At 41.6% G+C, this 22,084-nt stretch overlaps 1 protein-coding gene across 15 annotated transcripts in view; it reads left to right on the top strand.

Annotated features, from left to right (window-relative positions):
- Positions 1-14,787, top strand: part of DAB1 (DAB adaptor protein 1) — a 1,411,149-nt gene extending 1,396,362 nt beyond the window's left edge. For all 15 annotated transcript variants that reach the window (XM_086952885.1, XM_086952858.1, XM_086952877.1 and 12 more), the window contains one exon: positions 11,157-14,787. Coding sequence is in view for 4 of the 15 variants with exons in the window: in XM_086952831.1 (XP_086808957.1) it covers positions 11,157-11,201 (45 nt within the window). In the remaining 11 variants the exon portion in view is untranslated. The remainder of the gene's footprint in view (positions 1-11,156) is intronic.
- Positions 14,788-22,084: the final 7,297 nt, after the last annotated feature.

Genomic DNA, 22,084 nt, shown 5'->3' with positions numbered 1-22,084 from the left:
GAATAGACACGTTATGTTAATCTAGCTTATATAGTGTGCGAATCAGGGTGGTGTGACTGGTGCAGTAGCACTGAGCGCTGACCGGAGGAGAGGACTCTTAGCTCCGGGGGGCGGGTTGGAATACTGTGTTTAGTAATAACTTATAATTTAAAAACACCTACAGCAGAGTTTCTTGTTAGTCCAGTCAAAAATGTCAAGATAACTCTTGTAATGAATGTTCCTGCTAGAGAGAGGGATCATAGTTTTGTCAACGGGCAGTTTTGACTCCGTTAACATGCCTGCTGCAAAGAACATGCACCGTGCAGATCACAGATCTGTATTGTATGTGGATAGCTGAGTGGATCGCTGGTTTTGTCACAGAGATTGTTTTGTTACCGCAATTCATAAAATACAACCCTAATATAGAACAGTGACTGTTATGAACTGTCATCAAAGTGCTGTATACAAACCGCATAAAATAGGTTCGGACATTCTGTTTTTCCCCTGTCTTTCATTATATATTTCTATTTTGCTGACAAGTGTTTGTTTGGGTAGATATACATTTTTATTAGTAAAGTCAGCCTTTACCAGGTGGTCATGCAGTGATTCATTTGTGAAAAAATAAGTGCTTCCATCAGGAGGCAGCTTGCACCATTGCTTAAGTTTAGTGTCAGTTTTAACAGAGTCAACTACTAACCATGAAACCCCACAAGTGGGGAGAGGATGTAGAGTACTGGCCAGAGCTGCCGACTTTGGAGATGGGTAACCAGGTTTGAGCTTCGGCGTAGGCTCAATATCATGTGATTCTGAGGAAATCGCGTAATCTCCCCGTGCCTACCAAAAATGTATTTGTCCTTAACTGGTGCTAATAAAAAGCACTTCAATACCTTTCGGTCAGGTTAGCGTTATAAGCGCTGGTGTTAATGATTAAATGCCGGTGCTGAGCACCAGAAACCACTGGCTCAAATTAAGCACTGTGGTCATATGAGTGGGGTGTGCCAAAAGTGATTGAAGCCGGTCCTGACGCGAATCACCCTCGGAGTAGTATCTTGGTGCACAGAATGATTGTAGGCAGAGGAAGCAACCAATCAAAACAATTGTGTCTTGAGCATTTTCCTGAATTTCTGGTGGTCAGAGCTTGTGTGCATGCATATGTGCATGTGGTAAGGTAGGTTGTTCCAATACAGTGGGGCTAAGTAGGAAAAAGGTCAACTTCCAGTTGTGGCTTTTTTGATACAGCGAGCAAAGCTTTATCACTAGATCTGAGGTACCTAGCTGGACAGTAAAGCTTTAGCTTTTAAATTAGGTAGCTGTGGCTTTAGCCCACCAATGCCTTGTGAGTAAAACAACGCATTTTAAAAGTGTAGAGATCTGAGTAAGGGTGTTGGATCAAAGCCAGATGGAAGATGGCAGGTGAGATAGGATGTGAGTAACGCGTTGTCGTAATTCAGTCTGCTCATTATGGGTGCTTGTATCAGAGTCTTCCTGGCTGACAGCGGAAGGAAAGGAAGAGCTTTCCTCCGCAGCGCATGATATGGCAACAGGCACCCATAGTGGCAAGGACCTGCTCCTTTATGGTCAATGCTTGGTCCAAACGAATGCCCAAGTTCTTTACAACCTGTTTGGGTGTAGGAGCAGAACCTAGTTTAGGGGGGGCCACCGGACCAGAGACCAGTGTTATTGGGCTTTCCTAAACAGCAAGAGTTCCGTTTTTTCTGCATTCAACTGAAGGTTATTGCTGCCCATACAGGTAGCGGTCGCAGTCATCCCATCTAAAAACCGTTCTTTACTTTTGCTGGATCTTTATCAAAAGAGATGATTAACTGTGTGTCGTCAGCATAGGACTGCAGTTCAAAACCAAAGGGGAGCAACATAACTGTTGAATAGTGTGGGGCTCAGACATAAGCCTTGTGGCACTCCCTTGTCAATTAACATGGTACGTGATATTATTTGTCCAGAGAGATGGCTTTAGTTCTATTAGATAAGAAATCAGTGAAATAGTTCAGGGCAGTCCCAGGGATCTCTGACAGCCTTTGGAGCAGCTTGGGGTGGGACACAATGTCAAAAGCTGTGGATAAATCCAACAGAACTAGCATGGAAGAAGTGTCAGTATCCAGAGAGAGTCTTATGTGGTCTGTGACAGCAATCACGGCTGTCTGTGTACTGTATGATGGCCTGAACCCCAATTGAGATGGATCCAAGAATTTGTTGTCTACGAGGTACTCCATAAGGTGTATGTTTATTTGTCCCTCCAACATTTTGCCAAGTAGTGGGGGTAGAGAGATGGGCCGATAGTTAGTAAGGTTGGTAGACACCATATAAGCCTTCTTTTGAATGGGTGTTACCTAGCAGCCTTCCAAACCTGGGGGATTTCCCACATGATAATTGATAGGTTAGGGAGGCATATGTCAAGTGGAGAGCCTTATTTGGCTGATTCCACCACTCCGTGTATGCTCACAGGGTAGAAATCCTTAAACTCTCCCAAGCTGTCTACCCTCTCATGGAGAAGAGGCCTGGCAATTGACTCCACAATTCTCAGATTGGAGGAGTTCTTGTGAAGCCTTGATACCATGGGAGCAGGAGCGAGGATTTATAAAAGTAGTGAGTGCTTTAAATAGCTGCTTCGAATAGTTGCCGGCCTGTTTAATTTGGTTGGAAATATATGTTTTCCGGGCAACTTTAATGTTTCAGTGGTAGCTGGTGGAAGCCTATCTGTAGGCTTGTTTATCAGTGGCAATATATGTCTTGCACCAACTTCTCTCTAGTTTTTAGGTCTCGCCTACGCAGCATGCATGAGCTGCTTTGGAGTGTCCTTTCGGAATCACTCTGGGCTTTTGTGGAAACTTGTGCATGTTGAGCGCTGTTTCCAATGAGCCCTTGTGCATGTCCCATAAGGAAAACGCTGTAGATGCTTGCGGGCCCCGCTTGACTTTCAGCGCTTGTTCTATTACCAACTCCTCCCTCTCCGACCGGCCGCACGCCCACCTGCATTAAAAAACAAAGAGTGACAAGTAAGATGTGCATTAAAATATGAACTACGTTTCACTGTTTCCTGTCTTGCTTTTAAGTATTGGCGTGTTTGCGTTTCTCACCTTGGTAGAGGGGCTGCTGTGACTCGGCTCACCACCGGTCCTTCATCGTTTCCCCTTGCTGCTGCCGTCCCTGAAAAACCCCTCAGCAGATCCATGGTTTTTTCGCCTCTTTTCCTTGGAGGACTTCTTGCCCTCTATGAGTCAGCCATTTTCTTTGTGCTGCATGGGAAATAAATATGCATGTGAGAAACCGCTGTTCTTCTTGAGGGATTATCAACATTACACTATTGCCCAAGGGGGTGAGTGGGCAGGATGGCGTCCCTGTGAGGGAGAATGGGCGTAACACTCAGCATCTGTGGCCTGCTTCCCTTCAGCACTGGTGGATGCGCACAAACCTAAACGGGCTTACCCATATGGGATTTTTCCGGATGTCAAAGTTGCATCTGCTTATGTTTGAGCCACATAGCCGTCTCCAAGGGACGGTTTACTTTTGAATTTCGCACAGCTGTTTTGCGCTATAGAGATCTAAAACACCTCACTAGTACAAGGAGGGAGTCTTGGGGTGATTCTTGTGGCATAAGAAGCGTAAGTTTTATGTGTACCATCTATTTCCTCAGCAGGTTGCGGTGCGAGGGATGGAGTGGGGTACTTTACTGTGCACTTCGGGTTACATAGCGTCAACTCCCTGACTCGTGCACACTGGTTATGGTTTAAAAGATAACAGTTCCTTGTGTTTGTGATGTCACCTTTTTAGATTGCCTACTATAGAAAAAGAAAATAGCAACATGGATTGCTAATTGCCCTAATTTGTTGCTCACTAAGTTCACTGATGTCTTAAAAGTGAACAATTACTAATTTTAAAATTGGAAAAATGCTGCGCATACCAGTACAACTGGTGACAGGGGTTGCCAAACAGTGACAGGTCGCTGACATTGAAGAGGGACTCCAGTTACAAGACCATGACCACAAACATAGAAGACGGACTTTGTAAGACTATGGTAATTGTTCTTGCGGTTTCTTTTGTGGAAGTCATATTATTGTTAGAGATTGGTGATCCTAAAAATTCATGGGACGAGCCGAGCCAGAGGTTTGACTTGGCTCTACGCGCCCGCAGAAAAAACAGTATAGGAATGATAAAAATGTAACTCACAGCTTCCAGCCCAGCAAAAACTGAAGAATGAGAAGGTCAAGTTTATTAGAAAGTAATTAACATAGCCTTCCACCTGCGTTATTGGTCTGGGGGATACAGGAGTCCAAGAAATTGTTTACCTGTTTTCTGTGTTGATGTACTAAAAGGCAGTGCAGGCAGGCTGAATGAAATGTGATTTTTTTGCAACTAACTTTAATTAATTACCCGCATCCACAGAAGTAAACACTTTCACTTTAAGACACACAAATGCCACGTCTTTTTATTTTCGCGTTACACGTTGATTCGGTTCCGTTCTCTTTGCGAGCTGCCAGGACGGATATAGAAACTACTCTGTTAAGTAGAGCTTTCAGGAGTTTTTAATCACACGTTCTCAGTAACATTTGGTAACCTTGTCACCATATTATATACAATATAGAGACGTGAGGATTTTTGCTACTTCAATCATGTATTGAAGCTGCAGCATTTATGTTTCTTTTGATTAATCACTTCATTAGTGCTCGGCAACCTCACTACCTTATACTCGGTAGCCTTGTCACCACATTACATACCATGTATATACGTGCAGGTTTACGCTATGGTAATCACGTATCAAAGTTGCAGCGCTCATGTGGCTATTGGTTATGTTGAGTGTGTGGGCATGCTTGTAGGGGATAATTGCTGCATAGCTGAACTTATAAGGTCCCAAAGGTGAGACCTTTTGGCTATGCTAATGCTTGTTTATAAGGCCTTCTCTTGGTGCAGGACCAGGGTATACCAGGGTGAATGGGAACTATGCTTGGTTATAACACCAGGTTTGAGAGGGCAATGCCACTTAAAGTGGTGTTTAATGCTTCATGATACTCTACTAGAATTGAGTTGACTCCCAAGTCCTTAGTGGTCGTTGTAAACACAAGCCCTCTAGAAAAGGAGTCAGTAGTGACTTTCTTCCATTGTCTTTTTTTACTGTAGTTTATTTCCATGACTCTTTGATCTTGGTAATCAAGACATTGATCAAAGAATGATCTGTCCAGACTAAAGATAGGGGGGATTGACAGCAGGGTTTCGGAGTTAGTAAAAAGTAAGTCAAGCATACGTCCCACAGTATGTGTTGGACAGTTGAATTTGTGGTGCAGACCAACTTTTTCTAAATCAGCAAGAAGTTGAGAAATGTCAGAATCAAATGGGTCCTCACCATGATATTTAAAATGACCTAATAGAAAGAACTTCTGAGATCTCAGTACATGGGATGCAATATATTCCGTGAGACAATGGCTAAAATCTTTCTTAGGGCCTGGAGGTCGATAGACTAAAGCCCCTTTCCAGTAGTTCTTGGGAGAGTATTCAAGTTTTAAGATACATATTTCCACCCAACAGTACTGGGGGCATCTATAAGAGAGACTTTGGCTGGGTTCTCAAACATGATGGCAGTGCTGCCACCCATTATGCCTACTGTCTCGCATCTAAGTTTGTGATCGTTGTCTGGGAGTCCCATCGTAATACCTGGTAAAGTGGTGCCACTCAGACAGGTTTCAGTTAGGAACCCGATCTTGGGCGAGGAAGATGCCAACAAATCCCAGTTTTCCATTGCGTGCTTTGGCAGAGATCTGGTATTACAGAGGAAGCTCGTCATGAGTCTCGAACGGGTTAAGCTTACTGATTTCGATAAATTTGAGATGTACTGAAGAGACTGCCTAATAAACTTCGGCCTCTTCAATGTCTGTTGATTATGTCTTGTTAAAGTCTTGCTCTCATAATCTTTATGGCTCTTCCTTGGAAAAAGGGCACAACAAAGCTCACTTACATTGGTGACCTAATCTGGGAATCAGATCTGTAAGTGGTAAAAATATTTTTGTCAATAGACAAAACAGTCTTTCCTTAGATTTTCTCTTTTATGCAGAATCTAGAAAATCAGGCCGAGGTTCAAGGTCTCTCTTACCAAATTCTAGTTAACAGAGTCAGGCCTTTAAAATTAAACACACACTAGTGCACTAGCTGATCCACTTTATACCCAGATTGTGTACATTCAATCACAGTGGTCAGGTTCTCTTACAAAGAGGCAAGGTCCCGTACCCTTGCTATCCTAAATTGAAGTCTTCAAACTCTCAAACATCTGAGATGGAAATTCACTGCCTTTCTAGAGTATATTCAGTGAGTGTAACTCTACTCAGGTCAACTTGAGATCTCATGAGAACTAGTCAAATTCAAGATGACTACCAGAGTAAATTGGGCCAACTTTTACCAGATACTTCGTGCCTCAAATCCACTGCCTCTTGAATGTCTCCTGGGCACTTTCCAGCCCCAGTCACCATCTGCTGCCTCTAGACTCCTCTAAAGCAAGTTCCTTGAAGTGCCAGACTAGTGCTCCCGACAGCCTCTAACTCAAACCTGCTATTTTAAGTAAAACAGGCATTGATGCCACAACTCCTACAAAGATGGTCCAAAAGCAAGATGACTCTGAAAGAAGTAGCCTCAGTTTTTGTCCCTCTGATAAATATAGATATAGGAGGTGTTTGTACTATGAGAGGGATATGCTGACTGTAGTAGATCAGAAGCTAAGCTCTCTCTCCTCAATGATGCATGGAACATCAATATTGTAAGTGCCCCCAAAGCATCAAGTAGGGATCCCTGGACACCAAGATTTAAAGTTGTTAGAAAGATTATATTTTCCAGAATAATCATAAAATACATATTTCTCAGCAGATGCGGGTGCAGAATTCGATTCTCACATAGATTTTGCCAACTCTACCTGAGCCTTCCCAAATAAGTTTTATATTGTAGAAGACGTGGTGCCGGGCTTGTTTTTTAACCCCTTTGATGCTCATGACGAGCTCAGCTCGTCATGAGGCACCGTGGAGCTGTGCTTATGACGAGCTGAGCTCGTCATGAACAATGGGATACGATGAGGATCAGCACAGGAGGGGAAAACCATTAGCAGCCAAGGTGCTAAGTACCCAGGAAAACTCACACTTCTATCTGGGAAACTCTCAGCTAGCTGCCAATAAAACAAAGAATTCAGTTTAAAACCTATGATTTGGTTTTAAAAGCAATTAAAGATCTAGTCCCTCAATTTGTATCCAAAGGAATCTCCAGATATAACCCTCCACGGACTCTTAGATTTTCCTCAGCCAACTTGCTGGAAGTTCTTAGATTTGACAGTCGTAGACTTTCTACCTTAGCGCATTTATTGTGGAATTCTTTTCAGCCTTAAATTTGATATATAACTGATCTAGTCTCCGTCATTGAAGGCTTGGTTGTTTAAACAAGCCTTTCTTTAATAAGTCTTATCTTGCCTCATTTGCATCTGATTGGCTAATCAGCTAAACCCCCAGCATTTTCTCCACTCACATTTTATCTCAGCACCTTGAAAACTCTGGTTGAATGTGCGCTTTATAAGTACCATTTCCATTCAAATTAAGATTGTGCTGTGCAGTGCTTTTATGCCTCCTTTCATTGACCTCCCCCACATCTAATGTTTTTATCAGACTGTATGTTGATTGTTTCTAACAATTGGTATTAATCTCTTTTTCTCTATTTTTAAAAAACATTATAATTTTGTCGTTTTGACTGGTGTCTATAAAAAAACTGTGGGGCATATTACCAACAAGTAGCAATATTTATCGCTAAATAGGTTAAGCAACAATTTTTTTATTGCTGCCTATCGCTGGATATGTTAGCGGAGAAAACATGCTATTAGCAATGTTTTTCTCCATTGTGCCAAAATATCCAGCTATAGCCGCAAAATGTGTGAATATCGCTGAGAATACAGCAATATTCACGCTTTAGTGACAAAATGCTATTAGCCATGTTATCCACCTCCCATTGGATAACATGGCTAAGAACTGGTCTGATTAAGAAAATGGGGTATAACACAAAAAAGGTCAACGGACCTGGGTATCATATAATATAGAAAACAGGGTGGTCCTAGACACAATTTATCTGACACATGTAAATGCAATAATCATTTTAGAGAAAGATAAGTAGAAAGGTTAATCCGATGGTTATGCCAAAGAACTAAGGTTCTATTCCCTTACAGTCATTCAAAAGACGGGGGGAAAACAAAGGGGGTGCAGGCATCAAGATAGGGGGATACAAACCCCCCTATCTTGATGCCTGCACCCCCTTTGTTTTCTCCCCGTCTTTTGAATGACCGTAACCAAACCGTATGATTGATATACGTGGGGCAGGATCAGCACTAAGGGAATAAAACCTTAGTTCTTTGGCATAACCATTGGATTAACCTTTCTACTTATCTTTCTCTCTTTCACTTGAGCACTTACTTACTTTTTGCACTTTCTACTGCACCTGGCAGAACTCCCCCAACCTTTGGGTGTTTGTTTTTTAAATATGTATATATGAATATGAAATAAATTGTGAATTTATACTATCATACAGAAATCTGTTTTGGGTACTTTTTTGACCAAACTGCAAACGCATTTGGCTTGTTGTTTTTCTTTCAGGATTAAGTCCCACCAAGACCATTCAGATGCTAAAATGATTATTGCATTTACATGTATCAGATAAATTGTGTCTAGGACCACCCTGTTTTCTAATAACTGGTCTGGGCAGGTGTTAGTATATGGAGATATTCGCGCTTAGCATGAATATTTCCAACGCCACGCCTGCCTTGCTAATAGGCGATAGCGACATTAGCGACTGCTTTCAGTCGCTAACTGGTTGGGTACGCCCTCTTTGCATGTCATTAGCGATAAACATTGCTGACATGCAAAGCTGGCCCCAAACTGCTCGCTATCGCCTTAAAGCTGTTGCTAACATCAGTTAGCGACAGCTTGCTAATAGGGCGATAGAATTATCGCCGCTTAGCGGACGAAAACGGACGCTAAATCGGTGATAATTGCCTATCGCCCCCCTTGGTAATATGCCCCTATGTTTTTTATTGCTTGAAGGAAGAAAGATCTTGGATCCTAAAAGTTTCTAATAACATTTTTAAAATTCCAACTCTCAAATAGTGATATTTTTGTAAACATTATTTAACCACTTCACTGCGGCGGCTATTCCGCCGCAGTGCTAAGGGGGCGGGACGGCCGCGCAGCAGGCGCATGCTGGTGACGGAACTGCTCTGTCACCAGCTGCAGTTGCGCTGTGCTCATGATCGAGCGGTTCCGTCATGGCCCCGCCCGCTCAATAGAAAGTTCAGCGCAGGCGCGGAATCCGCGCCGCTCAGGCGTTCCCAGCGGGCCGTGACGGAACCACTCCGTCATCAGCACAGCACGAGCGTGGCTGATGACGGAGTGGTTCCGTCACCAGCAGGGGAGGGGTTAACCCAAAACATTTCTGTAAAATGATATCTGGGCAACAGTATTCTGGAACCATACCCCACTAGGGTCCATGACCTGCCTGGAGTGTACCTATTGCTTGTCCTATCTCCACCATGGACTATGTTTTACTGGATTCAGTTCTGCCTTTTGTAAGATGTGCAGCAGACACATGTGATTCATGTCCACATCCTAGCCACATGCCTCAATGTCAGTACCTGAATCATCCATGATTACGCACTGTTGCCTACTCCCTGAATAACTCCTCCTCTGTTTGTTGCACGCTTCTCTCTTTCCTCTAGTTATATGATAGCTGCAACAGCTATAGAGATGGTGGCAGGTTCTCATGGTGGGGCCCCAAGTGGCAGATGCTATAAATGTAATGGTAATGTGAATGAAATCAAATGAAATGAAAGTTAGACTTATAGAGCGCTCTAATACCCTGGATTGCAGGTAGGATACTGGTGATGAACACCACAATGTCCCTGGTGAACGATGATCCTGCAGTGTGCCACTGGTTATGGCAAGTGTTGCACTCCTGATGGCCTATATTCCCAGTAGAAAGAGTGGTTGCAGCTGGGATGGCAGATGTGTTGATGGTGGCAGAGAATGACTGATGGCCTGCACAATAGTCATCTAATAGGGGATGATGCTTGACTCTGCCATCATCTTTCATCTTCACTGTGCCACCTAGAAGGACATCAAGGGTACATTTGATCAATTAAATGATACTTGCAACTCTGGTAGCTTAACAACATTTGAGATGATGCTATGAATGATGACTCACTTCAGACATAAAAACTAATTTATGAAATCTTGACTTTAACATCTTGAATAAGTTATTTCAGAAGTGAATAACTTCAGAGCATGTTGATTATAGATAATAATCATACACTTAAATGTACAGTGTACCTGCACTCTTTGACATTCCCAAAACTCTAAATGCCCGAAGATGTAAATATTAAAACAATTATTCCACTTGACCTGAAAATATATCAATAAAGTCAGTCACACAAAAAAGAAAATCTGACAACTATTGGCATGCTAGTTATTGATAAAGAGAATGACACTTAGGTTACATCATTGTATAATCAAGCAAATACCTCAGGAAAAAGTGTATGAGAATAGCATCCCAGCATGATTGGTTCATCTCCACAGGGCAAAAGTATTTATGGGCAACTTAGGATGTGTGCAGAAGGACATGAAATATGAGCAAATAATGCAGTAGGGTCAGGCTCAAATAAGTATAGCAAAGTTCCTTTGGTGTTCCTCATTCCCTGTTCATTACTGGATGAAGCAAAGGTTTGTCGACTTTCACTTTCATGTGGGAAGCTTTCACAGTGTAAGTGTGAGCTAGCCTGAAGCCACATTCAGCCCCTTTAGTGGCTACCCTAATACCATGAGAGGAAATACATTCAGTCAGTTTGACCAATAAGTAAAATAAGCTTAGGGTACTGGAAAATGTGTTTGACTTCATATTTATATTTCTTATAGAGACCATTCTACACTTGCCACAATCTCATTTGAGGGGAACAGCAAAGCTTGCAATTGTTTTTGAAGTTCTTTAGGGTATCTTTACTCTTTCATTTGTGCAGGTATTTCTAATGGCTCTGTTGAGAAATAACTCTAGATTTTTGCTGCATAAAAGGATGTGGTCTCTGCTCATAAATTATCACTATAGTAAAGTATGTTTTAGTGTGTGCTGCCTTAATCTGTTGTTGATTGTTCTTATGTTTTCTTTAGGAAATAGAAACTCTCTACGCCCAGATCAACAGACCTAAGAATTAGCATTTTATGGGGCCACGGTGCTCTTCAAGACTAGTTGGAAAGCGTGCAGCGTGGCAGGTCTATGGTTCTTCTCATGCCTGAATTTCAGTTGATCCATCAACATTTACTGACAGAGGATGTCTACTGGATGGGCTCAACGAATACATTGAATACATTTGTCAATGAAATGCAAGCTAGGGGGACACAAAGAGGCCCCCGTTTTAATTTTCAAAGCACTCTAGTTCTCGAACATTGAGTTGACAGACACAACAGTGGTATATGAGTCGTCAATTTCATTCTGTTTCTCAGCTTATGAACTTCGCAATTCACAAGTTTTCATTATTGAGTCCTACACGTGTCACAATTTGTTTTCAAACACAAAAAATCCATATGTAGCCCATGTACCACTGTGCTGTGGACGTGACAACACATGTCTACACTTTAATGCTTGGCGAAGGGTTTCATGATAATGCTACACCAAACCCAACCACTTTTTATTGGTACATTTGGAAAACGTATGGACATACTATTTTTAATGTATGTTGCATATCACATTTTTTATACTGGAGACAGAAGCTCTCGAGAATCAATACTTCATTGGACACAGTTGTTAACCTAGATGAAATAGAGGCTGTGATCGCATTATTTACATACTTTGAAGGTTTTGCCCAATGGGCCATGAGAGTCAGTGCATCCTGACCACAAAATGCTGCTTTCTGGGTAGAAATCGAGCTGTGGGAGAAAATGGACATCGAAACCCATTGATAAGCTGGAAAATATTCTGTTATTCCTCATTTGGAAAAAGACCTGAACTCTGGAAGCAAATGAAGATTTGTTTTTTCTTTCTCTGATATCTTGCTGCTGTGATGCTATGCAGACAAGTCTTTTGTGCCATTTTTGAAGAAAAAAATTATTTGCCAAATAATTCTGGATTAATTCTGGTTTATGGATTTGAAAGACACAGACTTTGTCATGTGACAAGAGTGGCATGATTTTTTGCTATAACATACTGATTATGTGCTCAAACTGCTCATCTCTCTTTTGTACATTAGAAAATTCAAATTGGAATTTTATTTTATAACTTGAAAAAAAGACTTAATGTTAAACTCTTTAAATGTTGAAGGGAAATGGCTTTAAGGAGTTCACATAAAATTGCCAGATTTTTGTAAATATAAATGTTATTATTATAATTGTTTTAATAACACCATAACACTGTAGAAGGAATAGCGAATTGCAGTGATTGAATGGTGGGGCAACCCCTGTTTGAATAGTTCACCCCACGGTTGTCACCTGTTTCTAACAACAACGATGCATCTGCCAACAATAACTGGCTTGTCAAAATCTAATCACATCATGATTTAGGGAGTTCTGTACAAAAGTCTACAGAAGAAACGATTACCCATTTATTAAAATGTGAGTTTCATTTTGGTCTGGAAAGAGTGTCAGCAACACAATGCCTTATCTACAAGTGGGAATCATTTAAATGCCGAAACATAGGATGTACAAATTAAATATATCGTTTTCTATATCTCTGAAATAGGAATGCAGAATTTTTATCCATTTTTTTCATGACATATGTAGATGTATGTTCTCTGCAGAAAATCTATACAGCTAAACGGTTTCCCTATTTTCCTATGCAGTTACATTACATTATACTTTATGTGGTAATTACGAAACAACGCATCTAATTAAATCAATAATGAAATTGGGTTTCAGGAGATTTATATGCAGATTTTGTTTACACCATGAAGGTTATTGATGGAATAAAGCTTGAAGTGTCAAGCATTTGGTTTTATTAGGAAGCATTCAACATTAATGTCTACCATCATACAGGATTGTGAAGCAGTAAATGCCATTTGAGTTTGGAGGGAACTGAAAGCCCTCCCAATTCTAGATTAAACTCTTACCACTGTGTCAAATCCACCAGCGGAATTTCCTCCATAGTCTTACCTCCATGGTGGATGATATTTCGCCAGTGGATTTTACTCCGTAATTATATTTTTACACCAAAACTTTAAGGTTTTCAGTTCCCTTTAAACTAGAAATGGGACTCTAAGGACCGTATTCACAATCTGCATTTCATAGGACATTTTGTAGTACTACAGCTGTACTGCAAAATTTACTACAAAGTGCTATTCACAAACTGCACATTTGTAGTAATTCGCAGTTTTGAGTATGTTTACTACTTTTAGTATTCTCATACTGAACTTTTGTAGTAGCTTTCACTTTTATGGTAAGTCCATAACTGAATTATTTTCTATGGGAGGGTGTTGCAGTACCAGTGGTGAACCATGTGGACAAACAACGAGAGTGTAAGTTACTAGAAAAGTGCAAGTTACTACAAAAGTGCAGCTTGTAAATACTAAAAAGTAGTAAACCCCTCAAAGGTGTATACGTACCTAAACGTGTAAGTTATCTTTGTGAATCAGGCCCTCCGCCATCAAGGTAATGCTCATATTATTTGATTTAAAAACCAAACCACTACATTGAGTCCACTTCATCTCATTTTTGTTTTAACTAATGATGAGCTACTTGTGTGCCGAAAACATGATACAAAGGAATGAGCTGGCTACTTTCAATCTGACCACTATGTTAAGAAGGGGCAATATGCACATCACAGCAAAATCCCTTTATAACTGTTGGTGAGATGCACAATTCTCACCATTGCAGGCTGTTTATATTTTTGTGTTTTTTCCCTACCTAACGCTGATTTAAAACAGTGCTTATCTGTCATATTGCTGAATGTGACCTGGCCATGCAAAGTTCTGTGCTCAAGTGTTGGAGGGAAGGTTTTATGAGTTTGATAGCAATTTCATTGATTAATGTTTATTACTTTGTATATGCTGTAAATGCAACATGCTCCTGAAAAATTAAGTTGACCCGAATGGCAGGTATTTATTTCATTATACTTATTTTATGTTATTGGCTATTTCATAAGGTGAACGTTAATTATGACACAGAAAACTGAAAATCAGTCAAAGTAAAACAATCCTAAATCTTCATGGCAATTATCAATGAGGTGTATCTTTTAACATTTTACTTTGAAAATCTTGAATAACTAATTGCAAAACCTAAAGGTGCCAAACTGTTATGATCCTAGTCAAAATCTGGAGAAAAAAGATTTTGATCCTATTCAACTCATAAACCTTCATACTCTCTTATGACAAACCTTAGACGTTTAACTATTTTCCTAGCATTTTTACAACCATCTGTGTTTGCATTTTGGCCAGTCATTTTCTTTTTTTCATACGTCCAAAAGCATATTTTGAGAGATATTATCATGCCATATTTGACAAGCACCATCATCATCATCTGTTATACTGCGCACCTTCTTGGAAAAATTATGTTTACCTTTGTGTCACAGCTATTCTGATTACCCTTTTTAGACACATATTTTTTTAATAAGGGAAAGAAAGAGAAGACTGTTGGGTGCATTTCTAAACCTATTTTAAATTTACCTCAGATGACAGTTTGTTGAAAATAGGTGGTAAAATTATTTTTAACTTTATGTGTAACACATCCAACAAAACGACAATTTTTTGAAATTTTCCATTAATTTCTGTAACACACCGTGTAATACTGTTAAAAATAAAAAATAAAAATGGTATATTGCTATTTCTTTATTAACAGACTAGGATAAAACGTGTCTAGGCATATCAATAACTCACAAATATACTTGACTTTCTAAGAAAAAACATTAAGTGCAGGGTCCCAAAGGGTTTTGTTATCAGACAGCCATTGGGGGATGTACGACGGAACAATGGCCTTTACCAAGCATGCCTTTTTCCATGCATCATTTAGCATTTGATGCAGTTATCACGGATTCCCTTTACCACACAGACCTTTACCACATAAATGCCTTTACCACTCATGCCTTTACAATGAAATGGTAAGTATATATCAGGTAAGTGAAACCCATATCTATATATATCTCAATTTTCTCTTTCCACCAAAGTCGCCGCTCTCAACGCAGTGGGCCGCAGCTTGTGAGGACGGACTTGCATACACATCTCAATTCTCAACCCAGGGACGCCACGCACACACGGGCAGGATAATCAATATATCTTTATTTCATTAAATTCATTCAATTATAGCAACCGAAAAACTGACAAAGGCGTTTCGGCCTCCTGGCCTTTGTCAATGTCAGTGAACGTGATTACAAGTCGACCTTTTTATCATACTGTGATTTTATTGGGCGGCTCTCGTGAATAAGAAACTAAAAACGTACTGCATTACATCTTCCACTTGCAAGAAAAAACATTGGTCTTCCATTTTAACATATCTAGTTCTCACAATGAATTCAAATGAGGTACTGTGGTCCCGATCTGTCGACCTTATAGAAAACATCTCAATTATCCATATGAACTTATTAATTAATAATATTTACAGTATATACTCTTTACATTCCTTTTTCCAAGAGATTATCTATCTCGGGGACCTGCTGTTAGACTTTTAAATACTGCCCCAAAGGGGCTTTCTCACTTCCACTTGTACAACACTTGTATTCATCCAAGGCAAGCCTACTTGAAAAAGCATCGTTCTATGTGGATTTGTTTCTATTGCCGCTGGTCAAGGACCTAAGCTCATATATTCAAGATACTACAGATTTCATTTGGATGATACAAAATATACAATCGGAGAACAATGTTATCCTCATTACACTTGTTTGTTCCCCTGCATACTTTGTACACCTGCATAGCACATCAAGATGGATTACTGGCACTTGAGTTCTTTCTAAAAAAGAGATCATTGAAATATCAAGAACACAATATCATGTTATTTCCATTTGTCTCCTTCTGCCTTAACATTATTATTTTTTTATTGTCTGGGCAGCTATATTTACAAACACAGGGGACCGCCATTGGCCCCCAGTTATGCAAATCTTTTCGTGGGCTGGAGGAAAAAGCATTTTTTTGGAGGACATACTAGAGGTAGAACCTCCGTTACTCTCTCCTTAGAGATTTTCTTATTCACTGAAAGTAGAAGCATTGGAAGACAGTGGAGGAAAAATGTTTAACTATGATGTGTCAAAAAGCTCCAACAACAGTACATAATCTATAAAGTAGCTCTAAAGCATCTTGGATTTAGGATGTCTCCCAAAACAACTCTTTAAAATCCTTCCTGAATTTCATAAACCAGATAGGCTCTTAAACTGCAACAACTACTCACAGGAACTCTGAAACCACTCCGTTGGGCAATGTTAAGATTTCCAGTGGGAGAGATCATACAGTTGCAAAGTTAAGATTTCAAGTGGGAGAGAACGCATTTGCAATGTTAACATTCCCAGTGGGAGAGATCACACATTTGAGGCAAACCCTGTGATACCATTACTAACCCTGGGCATAGTTTGCATTGTAGCGCTACACGTAGCAACGCGAAATGCACTTTGCACTATGCACGCTACGCGTAGCTATGCGAACTGCGTAGTGCAGTAGGGAAAATGCTATTCGCACTGATTGCACAGAGCCGGACGCTTGTCCGCATCGTGCAATCATTGCAAACAGCATCTTGCATAACCCTGGGCGTAATTTGCATAGTATCGCTACACATAGCTACGCGAAGTGCACTTTGCACTACGCAAGCTATGCATAGCTACGCAAACTGCGTAGTGCAGTAGGGAAAATGCTCTTCGCACTGATTGCACAGTGCCGGATGCTGGTCCGCACTGTGCAATCATTGCAAACGGCATCTTGCACAGTGCAAACGCTCGTTTTCTGCCGCTCGAGTAGAATTGTATTCGAGCTTCAGCTTTCTTAACGTGGACTGGTAGTTTCTCATCGCGAGTGGTCGTGAGCATATGCGACCACTCGCAATGAGAAACCTGACCTCCCTGCGTTGAGAATCTCGCCGGGAGGTTTATTTTCCACGCTCGCAATCAGCAACTTGATGTCGTTGATCGTGAACGAGGAAAAAGTCTCGCCGAGATGGTGATTTTGCTCGCTCACGGTCGCCAACATACCCTTGAGGACAGCGAGTGAGCAAAAAATACCCGTTACGCTACGCGTTTTTGCACTGTGTTATGTGCAATTCGCGTACTGCGTAGTTGTGCAAACTACGCACTCTCTGCGAGTGTAGCTTAGTGTTCCGCCCAGGGTTAACCATTACACTGACAATGGATCAGACAATATATCAGTAGTCGTCTGTTGGACTTGGCCCTTTTTGCAAGGTCATCCCAGAACTTTATGCCTTCCTCCTGTATTTTTTATGACCTGTTGTCGGTGGTTTTATAACTTTGGGCACTTTTTCACTGCTGATCAGTGCCTAACCATCAAGTGCGCCCCTGCTAGGTTTGTGTATTGCATGTCTGGCTTGTGAGTGACAGGGGCTGGAGGAGGGCAGCAGCTCCGGCAGTCTGTTGAGTCAGGGCAGGGCGGAATGGACCTGGGCTGAATTTAGAGTAGTGGGAGGAGATTTCCTTTAACCTGCCTGGGCCATGTCTGCTTTCAACAATGCTGTCTCAACCTCCTGCCAGGAAGCTGTACCAGAGAGGCCCCCACAAGGCTAAGGATGCCTGGCCTCCACCTTGGGGGTGCCCAGGAGTGGACGCCTCAGAGGGAAAGCAAGGATGGGTTCCACAGCGGTATTCGTACAAGCGCCTTGAGACCCTTGCGGGTGAGTAGTGCGCTATACAAGTATCAATTTACATTTACATTTACAGTGCATATGCTCTCTTTTGTAAATTGTTGTATGGATTAGTGATTCCATGATTGGTTATTTGATTTACTTGTCAGTCCCTAGTACAGTGCACTGTGTGTGCCCAGGACCTTTACATCAAATGCTGCTGGTGGGCGTGCAGCACTGATTGTGCCCCCCCACAGAAGCAGCTTGTAAAATGTGGCTCAAGCCTGCCATTGCAGTCTGGGACTGCCATGTCAACTTGGCAAGTGCACACACTTACCAGTCCCTAAACCTTCCCTTTTCTACATATCATTCACCCCTAAGGTAGGCCCAAGGTACCCATGGGCAGGGTGCATTGTATGTGAAAGGTAGGACATGCCCTGATGTGTGTGGCATGTCCTGATAGTGAAATACTGCCAATATCAATTTTCACTATTGCAAGGCTATCTGTTTCCATAGGCCAGAATAGGCAGTTTGATTATACCATCTTATAAACATAACTGACCCAGGAAACAAGATGGGAAAATAAAGTTTATTATGCCTGAACTCAGAATGTAAAAGAGCCTCTTTTAGTGTGAGTGATTTTAACATTCCGTGTTTAAAAATACCACTTTTAGAAAGTAGGTATTTTCTTGCCTAACCATCAAGTGTGCCCCTGCTAGGTTTGTGTATTGCATGTCTGGCTTGTGAGTGACAGGGGCTGGAGGAGGGCAGCAGCTCCGGCAGTCTGTTGAGTCAGGGCAGGGCAGAATGGACCTGGGCTGAATTTAGAGTAGTGGGAGGAGATTTCCTTTAACCTCCCTGGGCCAGGTCTGCTTTCAACAATGCTGTCTCCACCTCCTGCCAGGAAGCTGCACCAGAGAAGACAGAACTGGTTTTCGCTGGGTACAGACACTCTTTGCCTTCAGAGAACAAATGATTTGTGTGTATAAAAAGTGGGACCCAGACCTTTAGGTCACTTCTGGGAAATCAAGAGGAAACTTTGCCTTGGAAAAGAACCTGAAAACCTGAAGAAGGATTACTGCCCCTGTGCTGTTTGCTGTTTGGGGGTTGGCCTGCTGTTGTTGCCTGCTGCCAAGGAAAGGAGAAAAGGACCTTGCTGTTTGCTTTGTCATCTTGAGAAAGATCTCCAAGGGCTTGAAATTGAGCGTGCCTCCTGTCTGAAGTCTCAGGGGCACAAAGACTTCACCACCAGCTCCCCTGAATTTCTATGCGGGGAATTCTAAATTGCAGAGAGGTGCCTGCTGCTGTTTAGGACCTCTAGAGACTGTTTGTCGCTGGGAGCTGGAAGTGCAACGCAACTACGAAGAAGCGTGTCGCATCCGCACCGAGACCCAAAGCATCACCGAAAACATCATCGCAGTGCCAGCCACGCGGCTGCAAAAGTTCACGTATCGCACCGAATCGTGGCATCGTATAAAGTCGTCATGTTATCGCACTGGTTTGTCGCATAGCGGCGCCATCTTGTAGCATCATAACCGGAACGCAGTAAGAAACTGATGCATCCCCTCCTCTCCAGTAAGGAACAGATGCATTGCCTCACCTGCGCTGCAGTAAGGAACAGGTGTGCCACCTCACGCCGAAGGAAGGAACTGACTCATTGCCTTCCCTGCGACCCTTTTGTTTATTTTGCATGACGCTTCTAAGATACATACAGGTACATGCATCAAACTCGGCATTTGCGATTCCTTAATTGCGATTTTTAAGGAATCGCAATTAAGGAATTGCAAATGCCTATGCATCAAGAAATCGCTAAATAAATTGCGATTTCTTAGAATTCCTTAATTGCGATTAGCATTTTGCGAATCGCAATTAAGGAATCCCTTCCCATTCATTCCTATGGGCCTAGAGGCCCATAGGAATGAATGGGAAGACAATCTCAATTTGCGATTCGCAATTAGCTAATCGCAAATTGAGATTGCGATTTCAAGGGTGCAGGGGTGTCCAAAGTACACCCTGTTGCACCCCTGAAATCAAACAATGCACATATGTTGTGTACACACATGCCCTAAGGGCATGTGCGTGCACAACATGAAAGTTAAAAAAATGCAAAAAATTGCATTTTTCTAACATTTCGCAAAATTACCATGAGGTCCAACCTCATGGTAATTTTTTCTCTCTAATTGCGAATTCGCAATTTTTTTTACTTTCATGCATTGCTTTTGAGGAATCGCAAATTTGCGATTCCTTAAAAGCAATCGCACTTGAAAAAATCGCTAAAATAGCGATTTATTCACTTTTAAGTTGATGCATCCCAAATAGTGATTTGGGAATCGCAAACGGCCGAATTTTGCGATTCGCACCGTTTGCGATTCCCAAATCGCTTGATGCATGTGCCTGTTTGTTGGAAAAGTGTTGCATTTACAACTTGCATTGAACTGAACTATTTCTACCATTAAAGAGCCTATTTTTTATACTGTTTTGTGGATTTTTGCCGTTTGGTCTTGTTTAGATAAAGATTACTTATTTTTCTAAATGGGTGTGGTGCCCCTTTGTAGTGTTTTCACTGTGCTACTGTATGTGTTCACAAATGCTTTAAACAGTGCTCTGAGATAAGCCTGTCTGCTCATGCCAAGTTACCAAGGGGGTGAGCAGGGGTTATTTTAGGAGTATATCCCCCTCATCCTGACTAAAAGCAAGGGTCCCTATTTGGACAAAGGTGCAAATCATTGCCAGGTAGAGACCCCTATTTCTAACATCGTCTAACAGGAGAAGAAAGGGTTCAAGACCCTTCAATCAGCTGTTGGTAAGCCACAAATGTTTAGGGTAGTGGTGAAAAGGTGTGCATTAACACCATCCAATCTGCAGTAATGGAGAGGCCTTATGTCAATAAATGCATAAATAACTGGCATAAGTGATATGGCTTAGACCAACATTTAAACTGAGACAAAAGTTGAGAACCACTAACAACATGATACATTCCCAGGCAAATAGTAAGTGATACAAGTAAATTTTGTACTGATAATGCAATATGAGATCCCAATGTAAAAATAATTTTTGCATGCTTCATTCTCACCAGCCTTCTGAGGTACCAGAGTGCAGTCTGACGCAACTGCTATATTGCTGTTACTGGTTTCCAGGAGATAATGACCAGATGCATCACGTGCTGTTATTTCATCACTGTTCTTATGTTAATGTTCCTACCTAAACAAACATGCACATTGCCCAATCCACCATACCGCTGAGGAACTCCCCTACCCAACAGAAAAACCTATTGCTGAGGATGTTCACAGTACCAACAATGAAAGTTAATTGGAGGGTGCGAAGAAAATTCACACCACTCATCACTACTTCAGAATAGATGGTTCCTGTGATCGGTGGATTGCTCATCCGATTGGTGGAGAAGATGAAGATAAAGTAGCCATGTAGCTATCTTCAGCCTAGAGAAGGATAACCTGGCACACCTTCCAATGTGAAGATAAGTGAGATCCCAAGCCAATCAACCATAAATGGGCCAAAGCCCAAGGACAAATTTGCGATGTGAGCCTGAAAGGGAAAAAAATCCACGAAGATTGTTTCACTCCCTGTCTTTTTTCACAATTCAGTTGTTAGCCTTGCTTCTCTCTCACACTGATTTCTCCAGGGGGTTTTACTTGGGACCCCAGACTTCCAGATTGCATGCTTGCAGACTGTAGAATTTAGGAATTAAACCATGTGACAATCCTTTCAGTTAAAAAGAACAATTTGAAATGCTCTGTATTACTCACCAGGCCTTCTACAGGTAAATGTATTATTCATTCAGCCGAAAATCAAAATGTACATCCCATTAATAACACTCTGGTCTTCTAGCAGGTATTTAATGAAAATTTCAAAGAGTAAAGCAGTATGGACAAGTGACAGATTTTTCTATTTCCGAGCTCTCCATCTCACTGTCTCTTTGCCATCTTAAGGATTCCAAAATTTCTGTATCCCAAGAGGCATTTTCCTTATTCTGTGTGTGCTGAAAAATGCAGTACATGTGGAATGAGTTAAAAAAAACTAATAGAAATGTAAACATTACACCTACTCTGGTGAGGCATACGTTTTTGGCGCTGCCCGAGGTTTACAGAATGTTGGAAATCTGGGACAGTGCAACTTCAATGGGGGTTGAGTAGGAACACCCACAGCAACACCCATTGAATGCCTCTTTGACGTAGAGTAAGGCAAGGCAAAGTTTTGCGGTGCCTTGCCTTACTCCAAATTCATGACGCCATGGAGGGTGGCTTTGTGTTGCCTCAAAGATATGATTGAGAAGCCGGCGTCACCGGATCTTCATAAAAAGGGACGCTCCGGCAGCACAGCCCCAT

The sequence above is a fragment of the Lissotriton vulgaris genome, chromosome 1_1 (assembly GCF_964263255.1).
Source record: "Lissotriton vulgaris chromosome 1_1, aLisVul1.2, whole genome shotgun sequence".
Taxonomy (NCBI): domain Eukaryota; kingdom Metazoa; phylum Chordata; class Amphibia; order Caudata; family Salamandridae; genus Lissotriton; species Lissotriton vulgaris.
The sequence above is the reverse complement of the archived record's forward strand: the minus strand, read 5'-3'. Positions and strand labels throughout refer to the sequence as shown.